The sequence below is a fragment of the Erythrolamprus reginae genome, chromosome 3 (assembly GCF_031021105.1).
Source record: "Erythrolamprus reginae isolate rEryReg1 chromosome 3, rEryReg1.hap1, whole genome shotgun sequence".
NCBI classification, from domain to species: Eukaryota; Metazoa; Chordata; class Lepidosauria; order Squamata; family Dipsadidae; genus Erythrolamprus; species Erythrolamprus reginae.
Window position 1 is genome coordinate 119903959 of NC_091952.1, and position 24215 is coordinate 119928173.

At 43.2% G+C, this 24215-nt stretch overlaps 1 protein-coding gene across 1 annotated transcript in view; it reads right to left on the reverse strand.

Annotated features, from left to right (window-relative positions):
* Nucleotides 1-24215, reverse strand: part of ABCA4 (ATP binding cassette subfamily A member 4) — a 193023-nt gene that overhangs the window by 96985 nt on the left and 71823 nt on the right. The window contains exons 15-17 of the mRNA XM_070746513.1: nt 20176-20398; nt 13142-13363; nt 12447-12651 (exon numbers count right to left, since the gene is read on the reverse strand). Of these exons, the coding sequence (XP_070602614.1) occupies nt 12447-12651; nt 13142-13363; nt 20176-20398 (650 nt within the window). The remainder of the gene's footprint in view (nt 1-12446; nt 12652-13141; nt 13364-20175; nt 20399-24215) is intronic.

The window sequence follows — 24215 nt, forward strand, 5'->3', positions numbered from 1 at the left end:
ATAATTATTAGCGTCAAACGGTGCTCACACTACAAGTTTCAAAAAGCATGCCCAATAACCACAGAAACCAAGGCCAGTTGCAATCCCTAAGGGGCAGTTTTTCCCCATAAGAAGGAGAGAAGAATAAATGCATTTAAATGTGGTTCAAGATTAGATACATTTTAGAAATGCATACCTCTAATTAAAAATTAGAGCTATGCAGTCTTTAACAAATAGGAAACCCTAAGGCAAACGGTGAAATAAGGACTTCCCAGTTCATTTTAGTAGTTTTTGCCTCCTGATGTATTGTAGATGTCATGAATTTGTAATTCTCTCGCTGAAATGAAGTAGACCAGACAAGCACTTTGAAAGACGGTTCCTTTATTAGCTCTTTTTACAAGTGACTTCAGCGGGGAACTCGTCTGAGCTGTCAGTGTCAAAACAGCTCTATTTATACTCTTTGAGGCTCGCGCCTAAAAGGAACTGTCATGCGTCTTAACCAATCAGACGCGACCTTGGTTTATTTACATTATCTGCCCGGAGACAGCATTTTTACAGTATTTTTCCTTATACAGACTTAACACCCCTCCCTCATTAGTCGAGTACAACTGTCAATCAGTGAGCCATGTGATATAATCCTCCAATCTGCTTGGCCTGCGTGAAGCTCGCTCAGACCTGCGCAGATCATTTGCGTCTGGGATTTCTATGGTGGAGGTTGGTTCGTTGTTGTCTCCTGCGTGCGGCTGGGCCCGAGTTGGGGCTCCGGCCTGCGGAGAGGAATATGTTGGTGCCGCACCAGCCTCTGAAGAGGAGGACGGCTCGGCGTCGCTGGAGGATGCTTCTAGCCGTGGTGAGTCCATTTGTAATTCCAAAAGTTCAGGCTGTGTGTGAGAGTCTGCTTGGGGGGGAAAAGTTTCGTTAGCGGCCTGTTCGTTGTTAGATGCTATACGCCCCCGCAAGTGATCAATGTGCCGCTTCCATGTGCGGCCATCCTCTAGTTGTATAATATATGTTTTTGGAGCTGTTTGTTGAATTATTTTTCCCTTGAGCCAATTTAAACCCCCATCAAAATTTTTAGCAAATACATTTTGCCCCAGGTACAAACTTCTTTCAGGTGTTATACATATTACATCATTGTAATTATTTGTACAATAGCGAGGGTGCAACCTGTCCAGGGGGGACCTTATTTTTCGACCCATTAGAATTTCTGCAGGGCTTTTATTTGTGATGGAATTGGGGGTGTTATGTTGCATTAATAGAAATTGATCTAAATTGTGTTGTATTTCCCCTGGGCCTGCCCTGTACAGTGCTTCCTTGGCTACACGAACATAACGTTCTGCCAGACCATTAACCCATGGCGAGTAAGGGGATGTGAGGGCGTGTCTGACCCCCAAATTGCTTAAAAAACATTCAAATTGTCTGGCAGTCAATTGTGGCCCGTTATCAGAGACCAGAATATCTGGACACCCATGAGTAGCAAACAAATGGTACAAGGCTTTTATAGTGGCACAAGTGGTGATGTTTTGCATAGCTATTATTTCCACCCATCTAGAGAAAGCATCTACAACAATTAAAAAATTCTGAGATCCAATAGGGCCTGCGAAATCGATGTGTATACGTGACCATGGCCCAGTGGGTTTCTCCCATTCAACTGGTGTTGTTTTAGGGGGATTGGGACGTGACTCCTGGCAAGGGTCACAGTTTGCTACCCACTGCTCGATGTCGGTGTCTAGGCCTGGCCACCACAAGTGTCCCCTGGCCAAACCCTTCATTCTAACGATGCCTGGATGGCCCACATGCAACATAAATAGCACTTTTTGTTTTAGACTGTTAGGAATGACCACCCTGTCACCCCATAAAACACAACCCTTCATGTAGGACAATTCCAACCTTTTTGATTTAAAGTCTGTTAGCCCTGCTTCCTCAGGGTCTCCCAACCAACCCTTTTGTATACAACTGATAACTCTTAGCAAAATTGGATCCTTCTTTGTGTGTTCAGCTACCTCTTTGGCTGTGGTCAGAGGGTTTTCTTCAAAGTCTAATAGTAATATGTCCTCTGACGGGGTTGGGTCTTTAACTAATTCTGGCATGGGGCATCTGCTTAGGCCATCTGCATGGTTTATTGATTTTCCCCCTTTGTGGGTTAATTCATATTGATATCCTGATAGGAATAATGCCCATCTAATTAATCTGGGGGACATGAAAGGAGGAGTTGGCTTGTTAGAAGCCAGCAGACCTAATAGGGGTTTGTGATCTGTGATTAATTCAAAACTCCTCCCACACAGGTAGTTGTGAAATTTCTTCACGCTAGATACTAGGGCCAATGCTTCTTTGTCCAGTTGGCTATAATTTCTTTCGGCCATGGACAATGTCCTAGAGAAAAAAGCGATTGGGGCTTCTGTCTTGTTAGGCATTATATGAGCCAATACCCCGCCTACCCCATAAGCCGAAGCGTCACACGTAAGCCTTATGGGCAATATTGAGCTATATTGAATCACTACGCTTTTAGAGGTCAATAATTGTTTTATTTTACGAAAAGCTTCGCGCTCAGGTGTGCCCCAGGTCCAGGGAATTCCCTTCTGCAGCAGTCGGTGTAGAGGTTCTGCTGCCGTTGCCTTCTGTTTTAGAAAAATAGAATAAAAATTAAGAAGGCCCAGAAATGCTTGGAGTTCTGTCTTATTACTTGGCTCGGGTGCTTCTGTTATGGCTTTTAATTTGTCTGTTGTGGGGTGGATTCCATCACCATCTATCCTGTAACCCAGGAATTCTATGCTTTTGGCTCCCCACACACATTTTTCTGATTTTACTCTCAAACCCCTGGATTGTAGCCTGGACAATACTTCCCTGATTCTTTGATTTAATTGTGACTGGTTTTCCCCTGAAATAAGGATATCATCAAAGTAGGGGGTAGTTCCCTTGATGCCTGCTAATAACCGCTCCATTAGGCTTTGGAAAATGCCCGGGGCTATGCTGACCCCAAATTGTAACCGGGTGCATCTGAAGGCACCCCTGTGGGTCACTATGGTCTGTGCCAGAGATGTGGGCTCATCGACCGGAAGCTGTTGGTATGCTTGTGCGAGGTCGATTTTAGAAAAGACCCTTCCCTCCCCTAGTGAATGCAGGAGCTGTTGGACTACCGGAATTGGATATGGGTGGTGTTGGAGGGCTTTGTTTAGCATTGCTTTGTAGTCTGCACAGACCCTTAAAGAGCCATCAGGTTTAAGAGGTGTGACTATGGGGGTTTCCCATGGCCCTTGTTCCACCGGGACTAGAATGCCCTGAGCTATGAGTTTATCCAGTTGGATGTCCAACTTACGTAGGAGCGGTAAAGGTACCCTGCGAGGCTTGAGTCTAACTGGGGGAACCTTGGGGTCTAGAGAAAAAGAGATAGGGGGCCCATTATAAGTGCCCAATGTAGGGCTGAAAACCTCTGGAAATTCTTGAACAAAGTTAGGAATATCATCATCAGCATTAATGTTACAGATTCCCAATATTTCAATACCCAAAGGAGACATCCAAGTTAACCCAAGGAGGGAGTGTTTAGCTCCCTCAACCACAACCAATGGAAGAGAACATTTACATTTCTTAAATTGGACAGGCACATCCACTTTCCCTAAGACAGGTATAACATTTCCCTGAAAATCTCTAATTACCAGAGATGTCTGAGCTAAATCAGATTTAAGAAAATTAGGCATATACATTTTAAATTTGTCCCAAGGCATAATAGAATACTTTGACCCTGTGTCCAATTCCAGATTACAAGGTTTGCCATTTAAGAGCAACGAGATAACAATTTTGCTCCCTTTTTTCGTGTTTGTGCAATTTACGTAAAGTTGTGCGTTACCTCGTGAGTAGTCACGGTTAACAGTGGAGTAGTTTCTCCGGTTGAAGCCTCTGGAAAATTTGTTGTCTCGCGGTTGTTGTGCCTGGTTGGTGTATCTCTGCGGGCGAGGTGCAGAGAAAGACTCCTCGGGTAGGGGGGCTCTGCATGCCTCGGCGATGTGCCCGCGTCGGTTGCAGCGGCGGCAAATGGCGTCCCGGAACGGGCAGCGTTGTCGTGGGTGGTTCCCTCGGCAGCCGGGACAAGGGTTGGATGGTCGTTGGTATCTGGGCTGTCTGGCTTGGTCAGTTGGAAGCAGGAGACAGTTGTCGTCGTCCGTGGCAGCTGGGCTGAGGTCATATGGTGCCTCGGTGTGGGAAACAGCAGCGGAGATTTTTGAAACGGTTTCTTTTTTTTCGTGTTCTTTTAGTTCTTTTGCGGCCGCGTCAGCGACCTCGGCAGTTTGAGCCAGCTTAATGACAGATTGAAGCGTTGGCTCGTCCTCTGTTAGGAGTTTATTTCGGACTGTGGCATTCTTCATCCCGAAAATAAGAGCGTCGGTGAGGCGAGCTTCCGGGCTGTCAAATTTGCACTTTGACAGCACCGTTCGAAGTCGCGTGGCGAATTGGTTTATCGACTCTGATTCACGCTGTGCCATTCTGGAAAATTGATGTCTGTAGACTACGGCAGGCTTCGTTGGTTTGAAGTGATTTGCGAGTCTTGCTTGAAGGTCGTCCCATGGAACAGATTTAGCCGGGAGCGGGTCGGTTAGAGTTTGAACGAGGTCGAAGAGTTCTGGACCGCAATAATTGAGAAAAATCGCCCGCTTCCTGTCGGCTTCGGCTTCTCCCATTCCTGCCGCTTCGAGGAAGATTTCGAATTTTGCCATGTAGGCATCCCATGATGATTTCTCGGGATCGAAGTAGTCGGGAGCCCGGCCGATCTGGAGGTTATTCATTCTTGACACGTGGATTCTTCGGTTCTCTCGTCGCCAGTGAAATGAAGTAGACCAGACAAGCACTTTGAAAGACGGTTCCTTTATTAGCTCTTTTTACAAGTGACTTCAGCGGGGAACTCGTCTGAGCTGTCAGTGTCAAAACAGCTCTATTTATACTCTTTGAGGCTCGCGCCTAAAAGGAACTGTCATGCGTCTTAACCAATCAGACGCGACCTTGGTTTATTTACATTCTCTGCCCGGAGACAGCATTTTTACAGTATTTTTCCTTATACAGACTTAACACTCGCCAAGACAAGTAATCCTCATTTTATGGCCACACTGATTTCCGTTGCTGATTTCTGTTGTTAATTTTGCTTCATTTTACAACCTTAGTGGCCTGCTGAGTGCTCAATTTTGGCGTGACAGCTCCAGTGCTGTCTTTGCCAGTCCATGCGCATCGCCATATTTTCCCCCTAAGTTTTGGCGATTTTTCACCTCTCTGTGCATGCACAGAAGCAAAATTATGCTGGGGACATGCACATATAAGCGTAGCGAGCCAACATATGTGCAAAATATCACAATGTGCACACAGCGCACCGGTAGGAAAAGGTAAAAGGAACCCGCCCCTGCTTTCTTGCCATAGTTGTTAAGTGAATCACCAGAGTTCTTAAGTTAGTAACATGACTCTTAGTTGAACCTGCCTTCTCCAATGACTTGCTTGTCAGAAGGTTGCAAACGGAGATCACATGATCCTAGGACACTTCAACCATCTTGAGTCAGTTGCCAAATGCCTGAATATGCCCATGTCACACCAACACTCGGCAGTCTGCATTGGTTGCCGATCAGTTTCCAGTCACAATTCAAAGTGTTGGTTATGACCTATAAAGCCCTTCATGGCACCGGGCCAAATTATCTCCGGGACCGCCATCTGCCGCACGAATCCCAGCGACCAATTAGGTCCCACAGAGAGGGCCTTCTCCGGGTCCCGTCAGCTAAACAATGTCGTTTGGCGGAACCCAGGGGAAGAGCCTTCTCTGTGGCAGCCCCGGCCCTCTGGAACCAACTCCCCCCAGAGATTAGAATTGCCCCCACCCTTCTTGCCTTTCATAAGCTTCTTAAAACCCACCTCTGTCATCAGGCATGGGGGAACTGAGATATTCTTTCCCCCTAGGCTTCTACAATTTATGTATGGTATGTTTGTATGTATGATTGGTTTTAAAATAAGGGTTTTTAGCTGTTTTAGTATTGGATTGTCGCATGTTGTTTTTACCACTGTTGTTAGCCGCCCCGAGTCTACGGAGAGGGGCGGCATACAAATCCAATCAATCAATAAATGAATACATTTTGATCATGTGACTCTGCGACAATGGTTGTAAATGTGAAAAATGGTCATAAGTCACTTTTTTCCCCAATGTGGTAACTTCAAATGGTCATCAAACATGGATCAGTAAGATACATTTGGAAGACGTCAGCTGGAGTGCTTTAATTGGAAAAGATTCCATGGGGTAGACATATTAATTGGGACAAAACATCATGGATATTTTAAGGGAAGATAAATTAATGTATTAATTTTAATAGGTCTCAACATTTTTTCTTCTTTAGAAAAGGGAGGAAGCAGGGGTGAAATACTCTCGGTTCGCTTGTACCTGTCAATCATTGGAGAGCCGGTAAAGAAGGGAGTGAGAGGCTCCACCCACCCACCAGGTTGCCGCCATTTGGGTTATTTTACCCTCTGCAAATGCACAGAATTTATTTATTTATTTATTTATTCATTCATTCATTCATTCATTCATACATTCATTTATTTATTGGATTTGTATGCCGCCCCTCTCCGCAGACTCGGGGCGGCTAACAGCAATAATAAAACAATGTACAATAATAATCCAATAAATACTAAAAATGATTAAAAACCCATTAATATAAAAAACCAAACATACATACAGACATACCATACATGAAATTATAAATGCCTAGGGGGAAAGAGCATCTCAATTCCCCCATGCCTGGCGGCAGAGGTGGGTTTTAAGTAGCTTACGAAAGGCAAGGAGGATGGGGGCAATTCTAATCTCTGGGGGGAGTTGGTTCCAGAGGGCCAGGGCCGCCACAGAGAAGGCTTTTCTCCTGGGTCCCGCCAAGCGGCATTGTTTAGTTGATGGGACCCAGAGAAGACCCATTCTGTGGGACCTAACTGGTCGCTGGGATTCGTGCAGCAGAAGGCGGTCCCTGAGATAATCTGGTCCAGTGCCATGAAGGGCTTTATAGGTCATAACCAACACTTTGAATTGTGACCAGAAACTGATCGGCAACCAATGTAGACTGCGGAGTGTTGGTGTAACATGGGCATATTTGGGAAAGCCCATGATTGCTCTCGCAGCTGCATTCTGCACGATCTGAAGTTTCCAAACATGCACAGATGATAAAATAACTCAAATGGCGATATCTGGGCAAGTGGGCAGAGCTTCACGCTCCCTCCAATGACTGACAAGCACGAGCAAACGGAGAGCACTTAACTCCTGGGAGGAAGTTATTTGGAATTTAGAGGACCTGACATGAAAGGTGGGGATTCAGGATAGAAAAACTTTTCCAACATCCAATTTTAATTCAGGGGTTCATGAAAAGGAGAGTCACCTCTCCTTTTGGGATAGCACTTTATGTTACTGAAGTTTATCTCTGGTAATGGTGAGAAGTTTTAAATCTCACAGTGATCTTCATCAATGTCTCTGCAGAAGAATGTTCTCCTTGCTGTTCTTTGAAACAAAAGAAAGCCTCTTGCTGCTTCTACCGAAAAGACAAGCAAGAGTTTCTTGAGCTGTGACAGACTGCAGGTTCTTTTAAACACTTTTTTTCTTTCTTTTTACTTGTGACTCAGAAACCACCTAATGCTAGTTTTGGAAAACTGCCTAAGCTGAAAGTGAATGGTAAGGTGTGAGCTTTTATTCTACAGATAAGATCTTTTGTGGGTCTTTGTTTTGGCTCTTCAACTCCTATACTATGTGACCAGACAAGTTTCTTTAACTATGGGGAAATCCAAGTTTCTGTTCTTCAAAGAGACATCTTTTAGCATTCAATTAAATAGAAAGACAAGATACAAGTTGAATTAGTAAATAAAATAATGACATATTGACTAATATAAGAGTGATCCCTGCAGCTACTCATATGCTCTTTTACGCAACATGAAAAAAATAAATATAAGAAGAGATACCACAACCACACCTCAAAAAGACCTCATTACTTCCCATAAGGCAGCGATGGTGAACCTATGGCATATTTTTATTTTATTTTATTTTATTTTATTTTATTTTATTTTATTTTATTAATTGATTGATTGATTGATTGATTGATTGATTGATTGATTCGTTTGTCCAATACACAAATACATAGGAAGAAAAAAAGCCATGTAGTAATATATATAAGGGTAAAAGTGAACTTAGAGGAGAGGATATATGAAAGAAAGAAAATATATATGATAAGTGAGAGAAAGGAAAGACAATTGGACAGGGGACGAAAGGCACACCAGTGCACTTATGTACGCCCCTTACTGGCCTCTTAGGAACCTGGAGAGGTCAATCGTGGATAGTCTAAGGGAGAAATGTTGGGGGTTAGGGGTTAACACAATTGAGTCCGGTAATGAGTTCCACGCTTCGATAACTCGATTGTTGAAATCATCTTTTTCACAGTCAAGTTTGGAGCGGTTCGTATTAAGTTTGAATCTGTTGCGTGCTCTTGTGTTGTTGCGGTTGAAGCTGAAGTAGTTATTGACTGGTAGGACGTTGCAGCATATGATCTTGTGGGCAATACTCAAATCGTGTTTTAGGCGCCGTAGTTCTAGGCTTTCTAGGCCCAGGATTGTTAGTCTATTTTCTTAGGGTATTCTGTTTCGAGTGGAGGAGTGAAGGGCTTTTCTGGTGAAATATCTTTGGACATTTTCAAGGGTGTTGATGTCTGAGATGTGGTATGGGTTCCAGACAGATGAGCAGTAGTCTAGGATGGGTCTGGCAAAAGTTTTGTAGGCTCTTGTGAGTAGTGTGAGATTGCCTGAGCAGAAGCTGCATAGGATCAGATTAACAACTGTAGAAGCTTTTTTGGCGATATCTGAGGGCATGCGAGGAGTTGCCCTATGTCAGCTGTAGTGTGCGTGTGTGCCCTGGCCAGCTGATTTTTGGGCTTCTTTTTGACCGTTTTTGCTCTCCCTAGGCTTCATGAAAACCTTCTGAACCCCGGGGAGGGTGAAAGACAGTACAACGGGCCTACCAGAAGTACGGAGGCTTCAGTGAGGCCTGTGCACATGTGCAGGGGGCGCAGTGTGAGGGGGTTGTGCGTATGCGTGGGGAGGGAGGGCATTGTATTATGGGTGTGGGCATGCTATTGTACGCATGCACACCCTTTTGGCACCTGAGCCAAAAAAGGATCACCATCACTGCCATAGGGGCTTTGAACTGTCTAGCTACCACTCTTTTTGGGCCTGTCCCTGTTCCTCTCATACACTCCTGTATTAATGTTGTGAGGAATCACCAACCTTTTATTATAATCCTCTTTCTAAGAGATGGTAGCTTGCCAACTGTACTCTGTTTAATTGCCAATGTTTCAATGGTTTTAAAAAAATCTGCTGCGAGGTTTACATAAATTATTTAAATAGAAAGCGCCAGTCAAACCCACCAAATGTAGGAAATTATTCTGTTTTTGTCAGCCACTACTATAAAAAGAGAAACAAGATTCATTCCACAAAAGATTCTGAATCTGTTTTGAAAGATTTTTCATCTTCTGGAAGACAAGATAATGAAACCTTTGTTTAATTGGGCAATGCACAAATGGAAGCCTTGCACTTCCAAGCCTAGGTGTTTTGTCAAATGGCTTAAAGGCCATTGTATTACAACTTTCTCCCATGTAATTAATTAATTAACTAACTAACTAACTAACCAACTAACTAACTTATTTATTTATTAATTTTTTATTGATTGATTGATTGATTGATTGGATTTTTATGTCGCCCCTCTCCGGAGACTCGGGGCGGCTAACAGCAACAATAAAAACAATGTACAATAGCAATCTGATGTTAAAAACGATTAAAAACCCATTAATATAAAAACCAAACATACATACATACAAACCATGCATAGAATTGTAAAGGCCTAGGGGGAAGAGGATCTCAATTCCCCCATGCCTGACGGCAGAGGTGGGTTTTAAGTAGCTTACAAAAGGCAAGGAGGGTGGGGGCAATTCTAATCTCTGGGGGGAGTTGGTTCCAGAGGGTCGGGGCCGCACCAGAGAAGGCTCTTCCCCTGGGTCCCGCCAAGCGACATTGTTTAGTTGATGGGACCCGGAGAAGGCCAACTCTGTGGGACCTAACTGGTCGCTGGGATTCGTGCAGCAGAAGGCGGTCCCTGAGATAATCTGGTCCGGTGCCTTGAAGGGCTTTATAGGTCATAACCAACACTTTGAATTGTGACCGGAAACTGATCGGCAACCAATGCAGACTGCGGAGTGTTGGTGTAACATGGGCATATTTGGGAAAGCCCATGATTGCTCTCGCAGCTGCATTCTGCACGATCTGAAGTTTCCGAACATTTTTCAAAGGTAGCCCCATGTAGAGAGCGTTACAGTAGTCGAGCTTCGAGGTGATGAGGGCATGAGTGACTGTGAGCAGTGACTCCCGGTCCAAGTAGTGTCACAACTGCCTAAGATTAGTGGAAATTATAATCCAAGAGCAAGATATTAGATAGGGCTTTACCAGAACATCAGAGGCCAAGATATTTTGGAATATATACTGTTTGTTATAAAAATTCTTGATGAATTACTTGATGCTAATATAAAGTTTAAAGCCTAGAATTTGCCAATAGACTTTAAACATTTCAATGTATCTTAACTAAAAATAACCGTAAGATCTTTTATCCCAAAATACAGCATAAGCATAATGGTATTAATTCAAATATGTCATTTCCATTAGGGGATGGAGGGAGGAGAAAGGAGGACAGGATCACACTTCCTGTTACGATCTTCAATATCATATTCTATATTGTTCTCAAGGGTCCTCAGTTCCATGAAGCAGCTTTTTACAAGAGGGGGGGAAACCTGCATTTAAAATGAAAGACAGGCAAACCTTTTCTATGAAGAGAAATTAGGATTTAAGGTTCTGACTAAACCTGAAATTTCAGAATAATTTCACATTTTCAAATGTGAACTATCATATCTATATGATTACAGTGTTCCTTCGCTTTTCGCGGGGGATGCGTTCTGAGACTGCCCGCGAAAGTTGAATTTCCGTGAAGTAGAGATGCAGAAGTAAATACAGTGATCCCTCAAGTATCACGAGGGTTACGTTCCAAGACCCCTCGCGATACTCTATTTTTCGCAATGTAGTGGTGCGGAAGTAAAAACACCATCTGCGCATGCGCGCCCCTTTTTCCATGGCCGCGCATGCGCAGATGGTGTTTTTACTTCCGCACCTGGGAAGACCCAGGGAATGTTCCTTCCGCCGCCCAGCAGCTGAGGAGCCGCCTGCCTGCCCGCCGCTTTTCCGCCCGCCGTTTGTCCGCCGTTTGTCCGCCCGCTTGTCCGCCCGCCACTTTCCCGCCCGCCGCTTTTCCGCCGCTTGTCCGCCCGCCACTTGTCCGCCCGCCGCTTGTCCGCCCGCCGCTTGTCCGCCCGCCGCTTGTCCGCCGCTTGTCTGGCCGCCGCTTGTCCACCGCTCAGTGCACGATCGGGGTTTCCCCTTTGCGTGGGCGGCGGGGAATTCTGGGAGTTGAAGACCCAGGGAAGGTTCCTTCGGCCGCCCAGCAGCTGATCTGCTCGGCAGCGCAGTAGCAGTGAGGAGCCGAAGATGGGGTTTCCCCATTGCCCATGCAAAGGGGAAACCCCATCTTCGGCTCCTCACTGCTACTGCGCTGCCGAGCAGATCAGCTGCTGGGCGGCCGAAGGAACCTTCCCTGGGTGCCGCCCGCCGCTCGAGAGCAAGAGGGGGAGAGATAGAGAAAGAGAGAGAAGGAAAGAAAGAGATGAGAGAGGGAGGAAGAGAGTGTGAGAGAGGAAGAAGCAAGATAGAGAAAGAGAGAGAGAAAGAAGGATGAGAAAGGAAGGGAGTGACGTCATCGGGTGGAAAAATCGCGATATAGCGTTTCGCAAAGATCGAGATCGCGAAACTCGAGGGATCACTGTACACTATTTTTGGCTATGAACATTCCCTTAGCAACCATTCAGATTATTACTCACCATGTTTATTTATTAAAGTTTATTAAAAAAAATATTTATTAAAGGAAGGAAAGTTTGGCGATGACATATGATGTCACTGGGTGGGAAAAACTGTGGTATAGGGGAAAAAACCCGCAAAGTATTTTTTAATTAATATTTTTGAAAACCCGTGGTATAGACTCCGCGAAGTTCGAACCCGTGAAAATCGAGTGAACACTATATATATATTTAGCCCTTCTAAAGAATTCTACTGAAAACAACTAAACCATATTAGAGTTTCCTTTCACCTTTCCTGACATAATCTGGAAGCAAAGGGTGATTAGTGGAGAAAAGGAAAATAAAGAGAAGCCTATTGAATAAGCTGATATCTGTCACTTAACTGCATTGTATTTGCTTAGACAAATTCTGAGACATGAGATATGTAGCCTTGTTGATTCTCCGTTGTATCAAAGAAGCAGAGACAGGTTTTTACCCTTGAGCAGGAAAAAAACTCCATACAACAATAGACCACATTGTTGGCCATACCTGGGAAGACATTATCTATGTACCAAGCAAGCAATCCATAGACAAAGCCATCAAAAACCATTATCTCCATAGACAACAAGAAACTGTATTTATCTCCTTCCAGTGGGCTACTTCGGATATTATTCCACTGTAATCCAAGTCCTTGTTCTTCATAACGTGACAAGTATTCTGTTCCGAACCCAAAAGCCACAGGGGAAAGGAAGCTCTGGAAGAAAGAGACAAACGATCTGGGTTTATTACTAATGAGTTATCTTGACTGCAGGATGTTCAGGGATCATTCAAAATTGCAACAGAACTGAACAGCTAGTATTTACAACCAACCAGTCCTTAAAAGTTTCAACCATTGAAACATCCTCATGACAATAAACTAGGCACTTGGCATCTAGCTTGCCAGCCATGATCACAACTGTGATTTCTAACGTTCCCTGCCAGCTTTCTACAAGCAAATCAATGGGGAAGCCAGCAGGCAGTTGGAAGTCATAATCATGTGAGATGCTTGGGTTCCAAACAGCAACCACAACTGCCAAAATGGGTGCCACTAGGCAATGCATTCACATGACTTTGTGCTTTACGATCGCACCATGGTCACATGACATTGCATTGTACAACTGCATCGCGACAAAAAATCCAGGTTTATTTACTCGTACACCAAATCCATTTGGAACAAGCCTTGGCGAAAGAAAAGAAATCCTTACCACCACGATCTTAATCTTGAGAGGCAGCCAATCCTGCCAAATGAAGCAGAGGATGTGAGGCAGGTAGAGAGTAAAATAGATGACTCCACTGCAGGCAGCTGCCAGATTGGCCTTGGAGAATAAGGTGCTGAGCAAAAAGCACTGCATGATGCTGGCTGTTGCGAAGATTAACAGGAACAGAAAGAGAACTTGGGGGTTGCAGTACCGAAGCACTTTGCCATACTGTATAGGAAAGAAAAGAACAATATTCTTCTACTGCTTGACTTAGGACCCATCTGAGATGAAGGGTCTTCAGTTTACAATATTGGAACATTCACAGTTGCTTGTCAACGCTATTGTTACTTAATGATTCAACTTCTTTCAGAAGCTCAAAGTGGTGTACTTCAATTTCTCCATAACTCTGCAAGGCATGTTGGGTGAAAGAGAGTGACCAATCCTAAAATCAACATGGTTCAGAGTAGATGAACTCTGTTCTAATCCAGTATCAAAAAAAAGTGTGCCACATCGGACATGCAGCCAAATGGATTTTCTGAGTGTCCCTGTTTTCAGAAAGTTGCATTCACACCAAATGCTAAGTCAACAACGTTCAATTAATCAGTGTGGAGTCCTCGGAGAGGGGCGGCATACAAATCTAATAAATTATTATTACTATTATTATTATTATTATTATTATTATTATTATTATTATTATTATTATTTTTATTATTAAATATTATTATATTGAAATCATCATTGGATTTCCACAACTTGCTAAGACATAAACCATACGATGACTTAGAAAAACCCAGAAACCCACAGCCAAAAATAAATTGAAAGAAGAAATATTAAGAACAGTCTTCAACAATTATATTGTACTGATTATTTGTCATAGCAGAACATGCAACTTTATATATCAAAGACAGGATAGCAGTGAGTGTCTAGAATAATGTAGCAGTAAACATGAGCTCTGCTTTGGGTAGATATTGGCCTGTAGAGATTTAGGGATTCAAACTTTCTACTGCCGGTTCTATGGGCATGGCTTGGTGGGTGTAGCTGGGGAAGGATACCATAAAATCTCCATTTCCACCCCACTCCAGGGGAAGGTCACCGCAAAATCTCCATTTCCTCCTGATCAGCTGGAACTCAGGAGGCAGATGGTAGATGGGGACGGAGCCAGTCAGATGTGGTATTTGCTGGTTCTCTGAATTACTCAAAAGTTCAGCTACTGGTTCTCCAGAATTGATCAGAATGCCACCTCTGTTGTGTAGCATCCATACTGTTACAAGAAGGATCCATTCCTGAGTTCCTTAGGCTCATATTTCAACCTATGATGCAGTGATTAGGTTGACAAAATGTGGGTACATTTTCCCAACTTATTGCATCTGTGGATTGCATCCCAGCAGGCCTATTTTAGGGTGAACTACAGTGTTCCCTCGATTTTCGCGGGGGATGCGTTCCGAGACCGCCCGCGAAAGTCAAATTTCCGCGAAGTAGAGATGCGGAAGTAAATACTATTTTTGGCTATGAACAGTACCACAAGCCTTCCCTTAACACTTTAAACCCCTAAATTACAATTTCCCATTCCCTTAGCAACCATTAGATTATTACTCACCATGTTTATTTATTAAAGATTATTTTAAAAAATGTTTTTTAAAGGCAGACAAAAGTTTGGCGATGACATATGACGTCATCAGGCAGGAAAAACCGTGGTATAGTGGAAAAAACCACGAAGTATTTTTTAATTAATATTTTTGAAAAACCGTGGTATAGACGTTTTGCGAAGTTTGAACCCGCGAAAATCGAGGGAACACTGTACAGGTAATCCTCAATTTATGACCACAGTGGGGCCCAAAATGTATGTTTCTAAGTAAGAAATTTGTTGAGTGAGTTTTGCCCCATTTTATTACTTTTCTTGTCATGTTAAGTGAATCTCTGCAGCTGTTAAATTAGTAACATGGTTACGTGAATGTGGCTTCCCCGTTGACTTTGTCAGGAGGTCGCAAAAGGGGATATGATCCCTGAATACTGCAACTGTCATAAATATGAACAATGTCAAGTATTCAAGTGTAAATCACATGAGTTTGGGGATGCTGCAGCTTCATAAGTGGGAAAAACAGTCATCACTCACTTTTTTCAGTGCCGTTGTAACTTCAAACAGTCACTAAATGGACTGTTGTAAGTCAAGAACTACCTAATTTCTCTTTGGGATGCAAACTGCAGAAAAATCCTCTCAAGAGTTGCAGTGAAGGGGGTTTTTTTGGGTGGTGGTCAGTGTTCCCTCTAATTTTTTTGGGGGGTGGGCGGAAAAGTATAGTGTCTGAGCGGCAGTCCCTTTGGGACTGGGCGGCACAGAAATAATAAATAAATAAATACATACATACATAAATAAATACATAAATAAATACATAAATAAATACATAAATAAATACATAAATAAATACATAAATAAATACATAAATAAATAAATACATAAATAAATAAATAAACAAACAAACAAACAAGCAAACAAAAAACCCTATTTTGCCTCAGAGAATTTCAAAATAAAATACTGTGAGCTCATAATAGGGCAACTCTATCAATATCAAAATGCCACTTAAATAGTTGAGCTAGTTTCAAACTAGATTTTGATTTTCTTTCTCTCTTCCTTACTCCCCTTCTTTTTCTTTCTCTTTTCCTTCCTCTCTTTTTTTCTATCTGTTTCTCTCTCTTCCTCTCTCTCTCCTTCCCTCTCACTCTTTCCCTCTCGGCTTCTGGGCAGGTTTGGAAAACTCTGTGATGATGATTTTTAAGTGAGCGATTACTCACTGCTCAGCTTAGAGGGAACTATGGTGGTGTTGGTGTTGAGAATGAAATCATACCCTGGCTTGGATGCCATGGGGTCTAAGTCATAAAAGATTACTCTGATAGCATTGTGCATTATTAGCTGAATTTATTTTGACTTCTGGTCTCTGAGGAAATAGGTTGAGTGATCGGTGGATGAACCTGCCACGCATGCTTCAATCGTGCCGCACCTGGCTGTTTCGGTAAATGAAGTTTGTGTGTGAGAGCACAGTTTGATTTGGAAGACAGTCAATGCTTCTTTGATGCCTGCTGCCTTGAAAGAGCATATTACCCTGGCAATAGCTACCCAAACCTTCATCACCCTTCAGATCAAGTTACTGAAGCCTGCCGTAGATGGAGTTCCCTTTGAAGACCACCCAAATGGGATAGAACATAATGATAATCTGTGACACTTAACATCAATGTGCTACTTTGTCTTTCATTTGGCTTCTGACTGTAAAAGTGCTGGTTTCAACTTATAAATCCCTTTCTCACCTGGTGTTCCAGGTATCTTCAAGACAATTTTCTTTAGATTTAAAAAAAAAAGACTTGTCTAGTTCAATCAGGCTAGGGGAGATCTACAGTATCATGTTTTATTTATATCTGTGTTGTGTAACATAGCTTACCTCTAAGAATGTGAATGGCACCCTTCCTAACAGTTTTCTGGATGGTGGCTAAGAATGAGTTATTCACCGCTTTTATCTTTTAAGGACTGCTTACTGAATGCCAGGTTTGGGCGTGTTTATGTTTTATGCTTCACAGGTTTTATCTTTTGGGCTGATATTTTTTCCAAGTTAACAGAAATCCTTGAAGGAGTTGATGGTATAGAACACAGGTGTCAAATCAATCATGCCACATGACAAATCATGAGGTATCGTGACTTTTTTGCCTTTGCAGAGCTGGGATGGGTGTGGCCTGCACATATCACTTCTGGCCGGCTGGCTGCCAGTTTGACAGGCCTGGTATAGAACTACTATAAATAAATACAGATTTGTAAAATCTAGACCTTTTATCATTGTAATTTAATCTGGACACAGATGTTCTTTATTGGGCTTTGTATGAAAAGTTTTTGTTTTACTATTTTCTGCAACTATTGCATTTTATTGATTCACTCAGAGACAAGCAGGAGTGTGACTTGCTGGGTTTTGGCTCAGTTGATATTTCAAACTCAGCCACTGTGATGGCTTAGCATTATGCATGAAGCAACTGGTCCTTAAGATTTTCTACTGCTTCCTCTTATTGACACATATCTGAAATGCAGCTTTACTTCTTGCCTTAAATCACTGTAATATGGTGGAGGTTTTAATTACAAATTCAAATGGTGATTGTCTACCTGGATGTAAATGGTTTAAAATGCAAAGTACTGAAAAATCAGAACAGACTCCATCAGACTGAATCTATTCTGATTTTTCAACAGTTTGTACTTTAAGCTATTTACATCCAGGTAGACAATCACCATTTGAATTTCTGACTGCTGATCCTCCTTGTCCCGCAAATAACAAACTACTGAAAACCAGGGTGTCCCCAAAATAAACCACTATATACTACCCTGACATCAAACATACACTGAAGACCATCATACTATATATGGAGTGGGAACACTGTTATTGCGCTTTAATTCGGTACTAATACAAATAAATTAAACAAAGATATTGTTACTGAGCTGCTGGCCCTCCTGTTTAAATTTATTCATTCATTCATTCATTCAATCATTCAGTTATCTATCTATCTATCTATCTATCTATCTATCTATCTATCTATCTATCTATCTATCTATTTTGTATGTTGCCCAACTCCCAAAGGACTCTGGGCGGCATAGATCAGCGCTTCCCAACCGGTGTGACATGGTCAGGTGTGCCGCGAAGCTCCTAGGGAAGCTCCAGCTGGGCGGGGCGCTGCCGGTGCCGGTGCCTCCGACCTGGAGCTCCCACTCGCAGCTGTCCCCCGGCTCCTGCCCGATGCCGCTGTTTCCGGCACTCTCCTGCTGGGCCCCAAAGATGGAAGGCAGGAAAAAGGAGAGCTTCATTCTTCGTGCCTCCTTTTTCCTGCCTTCCTTCTTTGGGGCACAGCAGGAGAGCGCCAGAAACCGCGGCATCGGGCAGGAGCCGGGGGACAGCTGCGAGTGGGAGCTCCAGGTCGGAGGCCCCGGCAGCGCCCCGCCCAGCTGGAGCTTCCCTGGCGTCGGCGGCAAGTGTCCTTTGGGGCCCGGCAGGAGGGCACTGGCACTGAGAGCGGGAGGGTGCCGGCTGCAGCGGCCCCAGGCGGTCGCGGGGAGATGGCGGTGGCAAGAGGGAGCTCCAGGGTGGAGGCACCGACGGTGGCGATTGGACGTGCTGCTGGACGCCATACATGCTGGCGCTGCGGGGCTGTCATATACGGCGTCCAGCAGCATGTCCAGCTGCTGCCGTCAGGGCTCCCGCTCGCAGTCAGCCAAGAGAGAGAGAGAGAGAGAGAGAAAAAGAAAGGGAGACATAGCAAGAGAGGCAGAGAGAAAGAGAGACAGAAAGAGAGAGAGAGAGAAAGAGAGAGAGACATAGCAAGAGAGGCAGAGAGAGAGGGAGAGACATAGCAAGAGAGAGAGAGAAAGAGAGAGAGAAAGAAAGAGAGACATAGCAAGAGAGGCAGAGAGAGAGAGAGAGAAAGAAAGAGAGACCTAGCAAGAGAGACAGAGAGAGAAAGAGAGACAGAGAAAGAGAGAGAAAGAGACATAGCAAGAGAGAGAAAGAGACATAGCAAGAGAGGCAGAGAAAGAGAGAAAGAAAGAAAGAAAGAGAGACATAGCAAGAGAGGCAGAGAGAGAAAGAAAGACATAGCAAGAGACAGAGAGAGAGAAAGAGAGACAGAGAAAGATAGCAAGAGGCAGAGAGAGAAAGACATATAGCAAGAGACAGTGAAAGAGAGAGAGCAAGAAAGAGAGAAAAAAGCAAGAAAGAGATAGCAAGAGAGACACAGAGAGAGAAAGAGCGCAAGGGAGAGAGAAAGACATAGAGGAAGGGAAGGAGGGAGAGAGAAAGAGAGCAAAAAAGAGAAGAAGAAAGAAAGGGATGGAGAGAGAGAAAGAAGGGAAGGAAGAGAAAGAGGGAGAAATAGAGCGAAAGGGAGGAAGAGAGAGATTTTTTTTGTCCAAACTTTTCTTTAGGGCCCGCCCCGCCCCCCCCGCCCCCGTTCAATATTCCCCAGGATTTTGAAAATATGAATAATGTGCCACGGCTCAAAAAAGGTTGGGAAACATTGGCATAGATAGATGATAGATAGATAGATAGATAGATAGATAGATAGATAGATAGATAGATAACTAAATGAATAAATAAAATAACTAACTAACTAAATAAATAAATAAATATAAACAGTGTTGTGGAAGAGGGCAGCTGGCAACATCTAAAAAACAATATAAGAACAATTTAAAAACCTAACTTATATAATCATACAATCTTAATGTGGACGGATCCAGAAATATATTTATCCTAGTTTAGAAGTACAGTATTAAAGAGTTAGACCTTCAGGATTTTCTCCTTTATCCTTATCTTCAAACGGGGCGGATCTCAAAGCAACCCAGGGAGCTTTGAGTACTTACCATAAATGATAGGAGGAAGCAGGGGGAAAAAACAATGTAAGAACTTAGGGTATCCTATCACCAATCTGATATCCCCCAGAGGTGTTGGACTACAGTCCACAACTCCCATTAGCCCCTTCAATAAACGAACAAACGACTATATCTTGAGGCGAATGGGGCAGTTTAAACATAAACCCGGAGTCTCCCTAATTGAAGGACTATTTAAATAAGCCTTTTGTGTCCCTCGGAGTTTCTCAAGGGATGATGTAATGGAAACGAAGCAACTAATGGGTTGGGAGAAGGGAATCTGAAAGGGAAACGACAGGATGGCGATCAGGCTTTTTCAAAGGCAGGTGGGAGGAGGGACACCACGCCTCCCTTTCAAAGCCCTCTTCCACCTGAAGGCGATGTTTAAAACGTGACCTGTCAGCCTTAATCCGACTCCAAACGTCACAAAAGGCAAACGCGACCCTGAATGCATCTGTCCCTGTCAATGGATGATGATGACGATGCCTTAAGGGGGCTTCTAAAAAGCGCGCCTTTTGCTACGTGCCGAGAAGAAGACAGGCTACTAGCAAGCTCCCTCCCATTTTTATGCATGACTTGTATTGTTTCTTACTGGATCGGGGGGAGGGGGATTAAAGCGCGGAGTTTACACCAGCAAAAGCTCCTGCTCCCTTACCGTAATGAGAGCCGTCAGGAGACACGTGCTCACGCTCATCATGAGGAAACTGTCCAAAAACCACGTGAACCAAATCGCGCCGTTGGTGACGCCTCGGTTCTTCAAGGCCTCCTTCAGTCTCATTTCTTTCTCCAACACGATGTTTTTCACGGTCATGGAAGCGGAGTAGATCCAAGCCAGCACCATTAAAAGGGGGAAGGCACGAGTCAAAGTAATCAGGAAGCTGCCAGGCAAGGAAAAGGGGAAAAAAAGAAGGAAGGAAAAGGAAAAGAAACCATCTTGTAAAAAATATTTATTTTTGTTATTTATTTATTTTGTCAAGTACCTATTGATAGTATACAAAGATACACTGCTCATAAAATAAAGGGAACACTTAAACAACACAATATAACTCCAAGTAAATCAAACTTCTGTGGAATCAAACTGTCCACTTAGGAAGCAACACTGGTTGGCAATTTCACATGCTGTTGTGCACATTAAACTATACAGAACAAAGTATTCAGTGAGAATGTTTCATTCGTTCATTCAGATCTAAGATGTGTTATTTGAGTGTTCTCTTTATTTTTTTTGAGTATATAACAATATACTGTATATATAATACTAGTAAGAGAAACAGGATGGGACAGAAGGCACACTGGTGCACTTATGCACGCCCATTACTGACCTCTTAGGAATCGGGAGAGGTCAGCAGTAGATAGTCTAAGGGTAAAGTTTTGGGGGTTAGGTGATGATACTACAGAGTTAGGTAGTGAGTTCCATGCATTAACTACTGGGTTACTAAACTCGTATTTCCTGCAGTCGAGTTTGGAGCAGTTTACTTTAAGTTTGTATCTGTTGTGTGCTCGTGTGTTGCTGTGGTTGAAGTTGAAGTAGTCGTTGAGAGGAAGGTAACTTAAGTGTTAACTTAAGAGTTAAGTTACTCTCACTAGTATCCTCCTCTCCTGGAAGGTTCAGATTGGTAGTTTTGAGAAGAGCTGGGAAATGGATCAAAAGAAAACTTGTGAGGGTCCTGGCTAAATAAGGCACCCCTGAATGGATAATCGAGTCTACGGAGAGGGGTGGCATACAAATCCAATAAATAAATAAATAATTGTTTTGGCAAAAACCACACACCATAAAATAAAGTATTCATTGCAATATTGAAACATCTAAAGGTATATGGATTAATATATGAATCCTTTGGAGAATTAAATTGCTGATAGGAACAACTAAGAAAGAGCATGCAAAACACTATCCAAACCTTTCTCAGGTAGTTTCTGATCAGATATTTGGACTACAAGTTCCAGAATTCCAAGTCAATGTGAGGAAATGGCAGTAGGGGTTCCTGAGCAATGGGTCTCTGTGCACATATATGCTGCATCCATTTCTAGCCATTTTTCTTTTAAAATATTTCTTAGCAGAGGCAACAAGTGCTGCACATTTTAGGAGCAGTGGGGATTTGAAGAGCTCAGGCAAATATCTGCAGGAGCCAATTTTAAACTATTAAAGATGCTGACACAGGAGAAAGCAGTCTGAACGGGTAAAAGGCAGCCAGCATAGTTTTTTTTCTCAAACTTGGAAAGATGTGTGATCCTCAGTTACACATCTTAAAATGGCCAAGTTTGCAAAAACACTTCACCAGAACATCTTCATCACCTCGAGGCTCGACTACTGTAACGCTCTCTACATGGGGCTACCTTTGAAAAGTGTTCGGAAACTTCAGATCGTGCAGAATGCAGCTGCGAAGAGCTATTATGGGCTTCTCTAAGTATGCCCATATTACTCCAACACTCCGCAGCCTGCCGATCAGTTTCCGGTCACAATTCAAAGTGTTGGTTATGACCTATAAAGCCCTTCATGGCACCCGGACCAGAATATCTTCGGGACCGCCTCCTGCCGCACGAATCCCAGCGACCGGTTAGGTCCCACAGAGTCGGCCTTCTTCGGGTCCCGTAGACTAAACAATGCCGTCTGGCGGGACCCAGGGGAAGAGCCTTCTCTGTAGGGGCCCCGACCCTCTGGAACCAGCTCCCCCCTGAGATTAGGATTGCCCCCACACTCCCTGCCTTTCGTAAACTCCTTAAGACCCACCTCTGCTGTCAGGCATGGGGGAACTAAAAAACATCTCCCCCTTGCCCATGTTGTTTTGCCATTTGACTGATTGACTGTGTCCCTTTTTTTTATATTTATTGGGACTGTTTTTATGAATTTATTAATTTTAAATTGTAATTAGATTGGTAGGCATTGGATTTGTTATTATGTACTGTTTTTTATTATTGTTGTGAGCCGCCCCGAGTTTGCGGAGAGGGGCGGCATATAAATCCAATAAATCTAATCTAATCTAATCTAATCTTAGCTGCATGCTAGACTGAAAAAGAAAAAAATCCCGAAAAAAAAAAGAAAAAAGGCAATACCAAACCACCAAAGGAAACACCACATCTAAGTGGTCTCCAAAAATTGAGCTTGGCTTGAAGGAGATAGCGGGTTTTTTAGGAAAAAAGTGCCTTTTGCAAAACCAAAACAATTCATCACTGTTGTGGAACTCCTAAGGAACACTTTTTTCCATTATTTTCATTAATGTTCTGATTCTGTGGCCTGAGCAGGCCTTTTGCTTTTCTCAAAGGATACAATCACTTTACTTTCTGCCCCCTGCTTTGGCCACCAGGCCTCCATGCTGATATAACCAATTCACCATGTGGAGGAGTAGCAGTTTGAAGAGACACAAAAATAAATCGCATGTGTTTATTGGATTATCTCTATTTTGGCTATCCTGGGAGTAAGCTGTGGGGCAGCATTGTATTCAGAGTTAAAGATAAGATCATAGCAGGATAGCCTTTAAGCAGAGACAAAGGGAACACCTTTTAGCTGCTAAGTTGGATCACTAAGAAAGGGGGTATTCTGGAAAATAAACCAGAGTCGTGTAATTCCTGGCAGTGAAGGAATTTGTTTTGCAACAAAATGGTGCTCTGGTGACATTTGTTCTGGAACTGTTTCTTCAGCTGTATCTGGACTCCACTGAGCAAATTCCAGTGAGCTTAATGGGGGCTTCTTTTCAGAGAAAGATTCCTGGGAACTGGAACTAAGGTTATTGCTTCAGAGATGCCTTTTATTAAACAATGTGAAGCCAAGTTTCATAAAGAGAGGAAAGGTCTTGTCAAACCATGAAACTGCCAATAGATGTGTCTCATAAAAGAAAACAAAACAGGCTTTCACATCATAGTCTTAAATCAGTGCATAAAATCTGATTCCAAAATAATTAGGTAATATGTCACACGTGAAAACAGGTCTTGCCCAATCATGCAATTTTCTCTAACATGTGCCTTCCTATTCTAGCTGGAATTTTGGGAACAGTAATCCCAATCTGGAAGGGAAAAAGAACGACAACCTGAAGATTTATGTTCACCATGCTGGTAAGTCAACTTTTAAGAATTTATATTTGCAACCCTCCTTTTCTCTATCATTAAATTAAAACTGTTTTATATTGAGTTTGATTTGATTTGATTACATTTATATGCCCCCCCCCATCTCGTGGACTCAGGGCGGCAAACAACAATAAAATACGATACAAAAAGTTAAACCCCATAGTAAAAAACATCATCTCACAATCATACAACAATCAGGCTGGATCAAGATGTCGGTACTCAACGGTCTTTCCAGGCCTGCCGGCAGAGCCATGTTTTTAGGGTCAGGAGAGTGGGGTTGGTACGAATCTCCAGGGGAAGCTGGTTCCAGAGTGCTGGAGCCACCATAGAGAAGGCCCTCCCCTGTGGTCCTGCCAGCCGGCATTGTTTGGCTGAGGGGACCCGGAGGAGACTGACTCTGGGATCTGATTGGTCACTGGGATGTGTTTGGCAGAAGGCGGTCCCGTAAGTAATCTGGTCCTAAGCCATGTAGGGCTTTATAGGTGATAACCAACACCTATAGTTATCTAACTTATTTAACTATGGAATGAGGAGGATTCTTCAGCACAGCAAAAAGTTCAAATTGGGTTGAGTTATTATAGCTTTAGTGCCAATTATACTAACATCCTATACTTTGAACTATAGAGGGTCTTAACATGC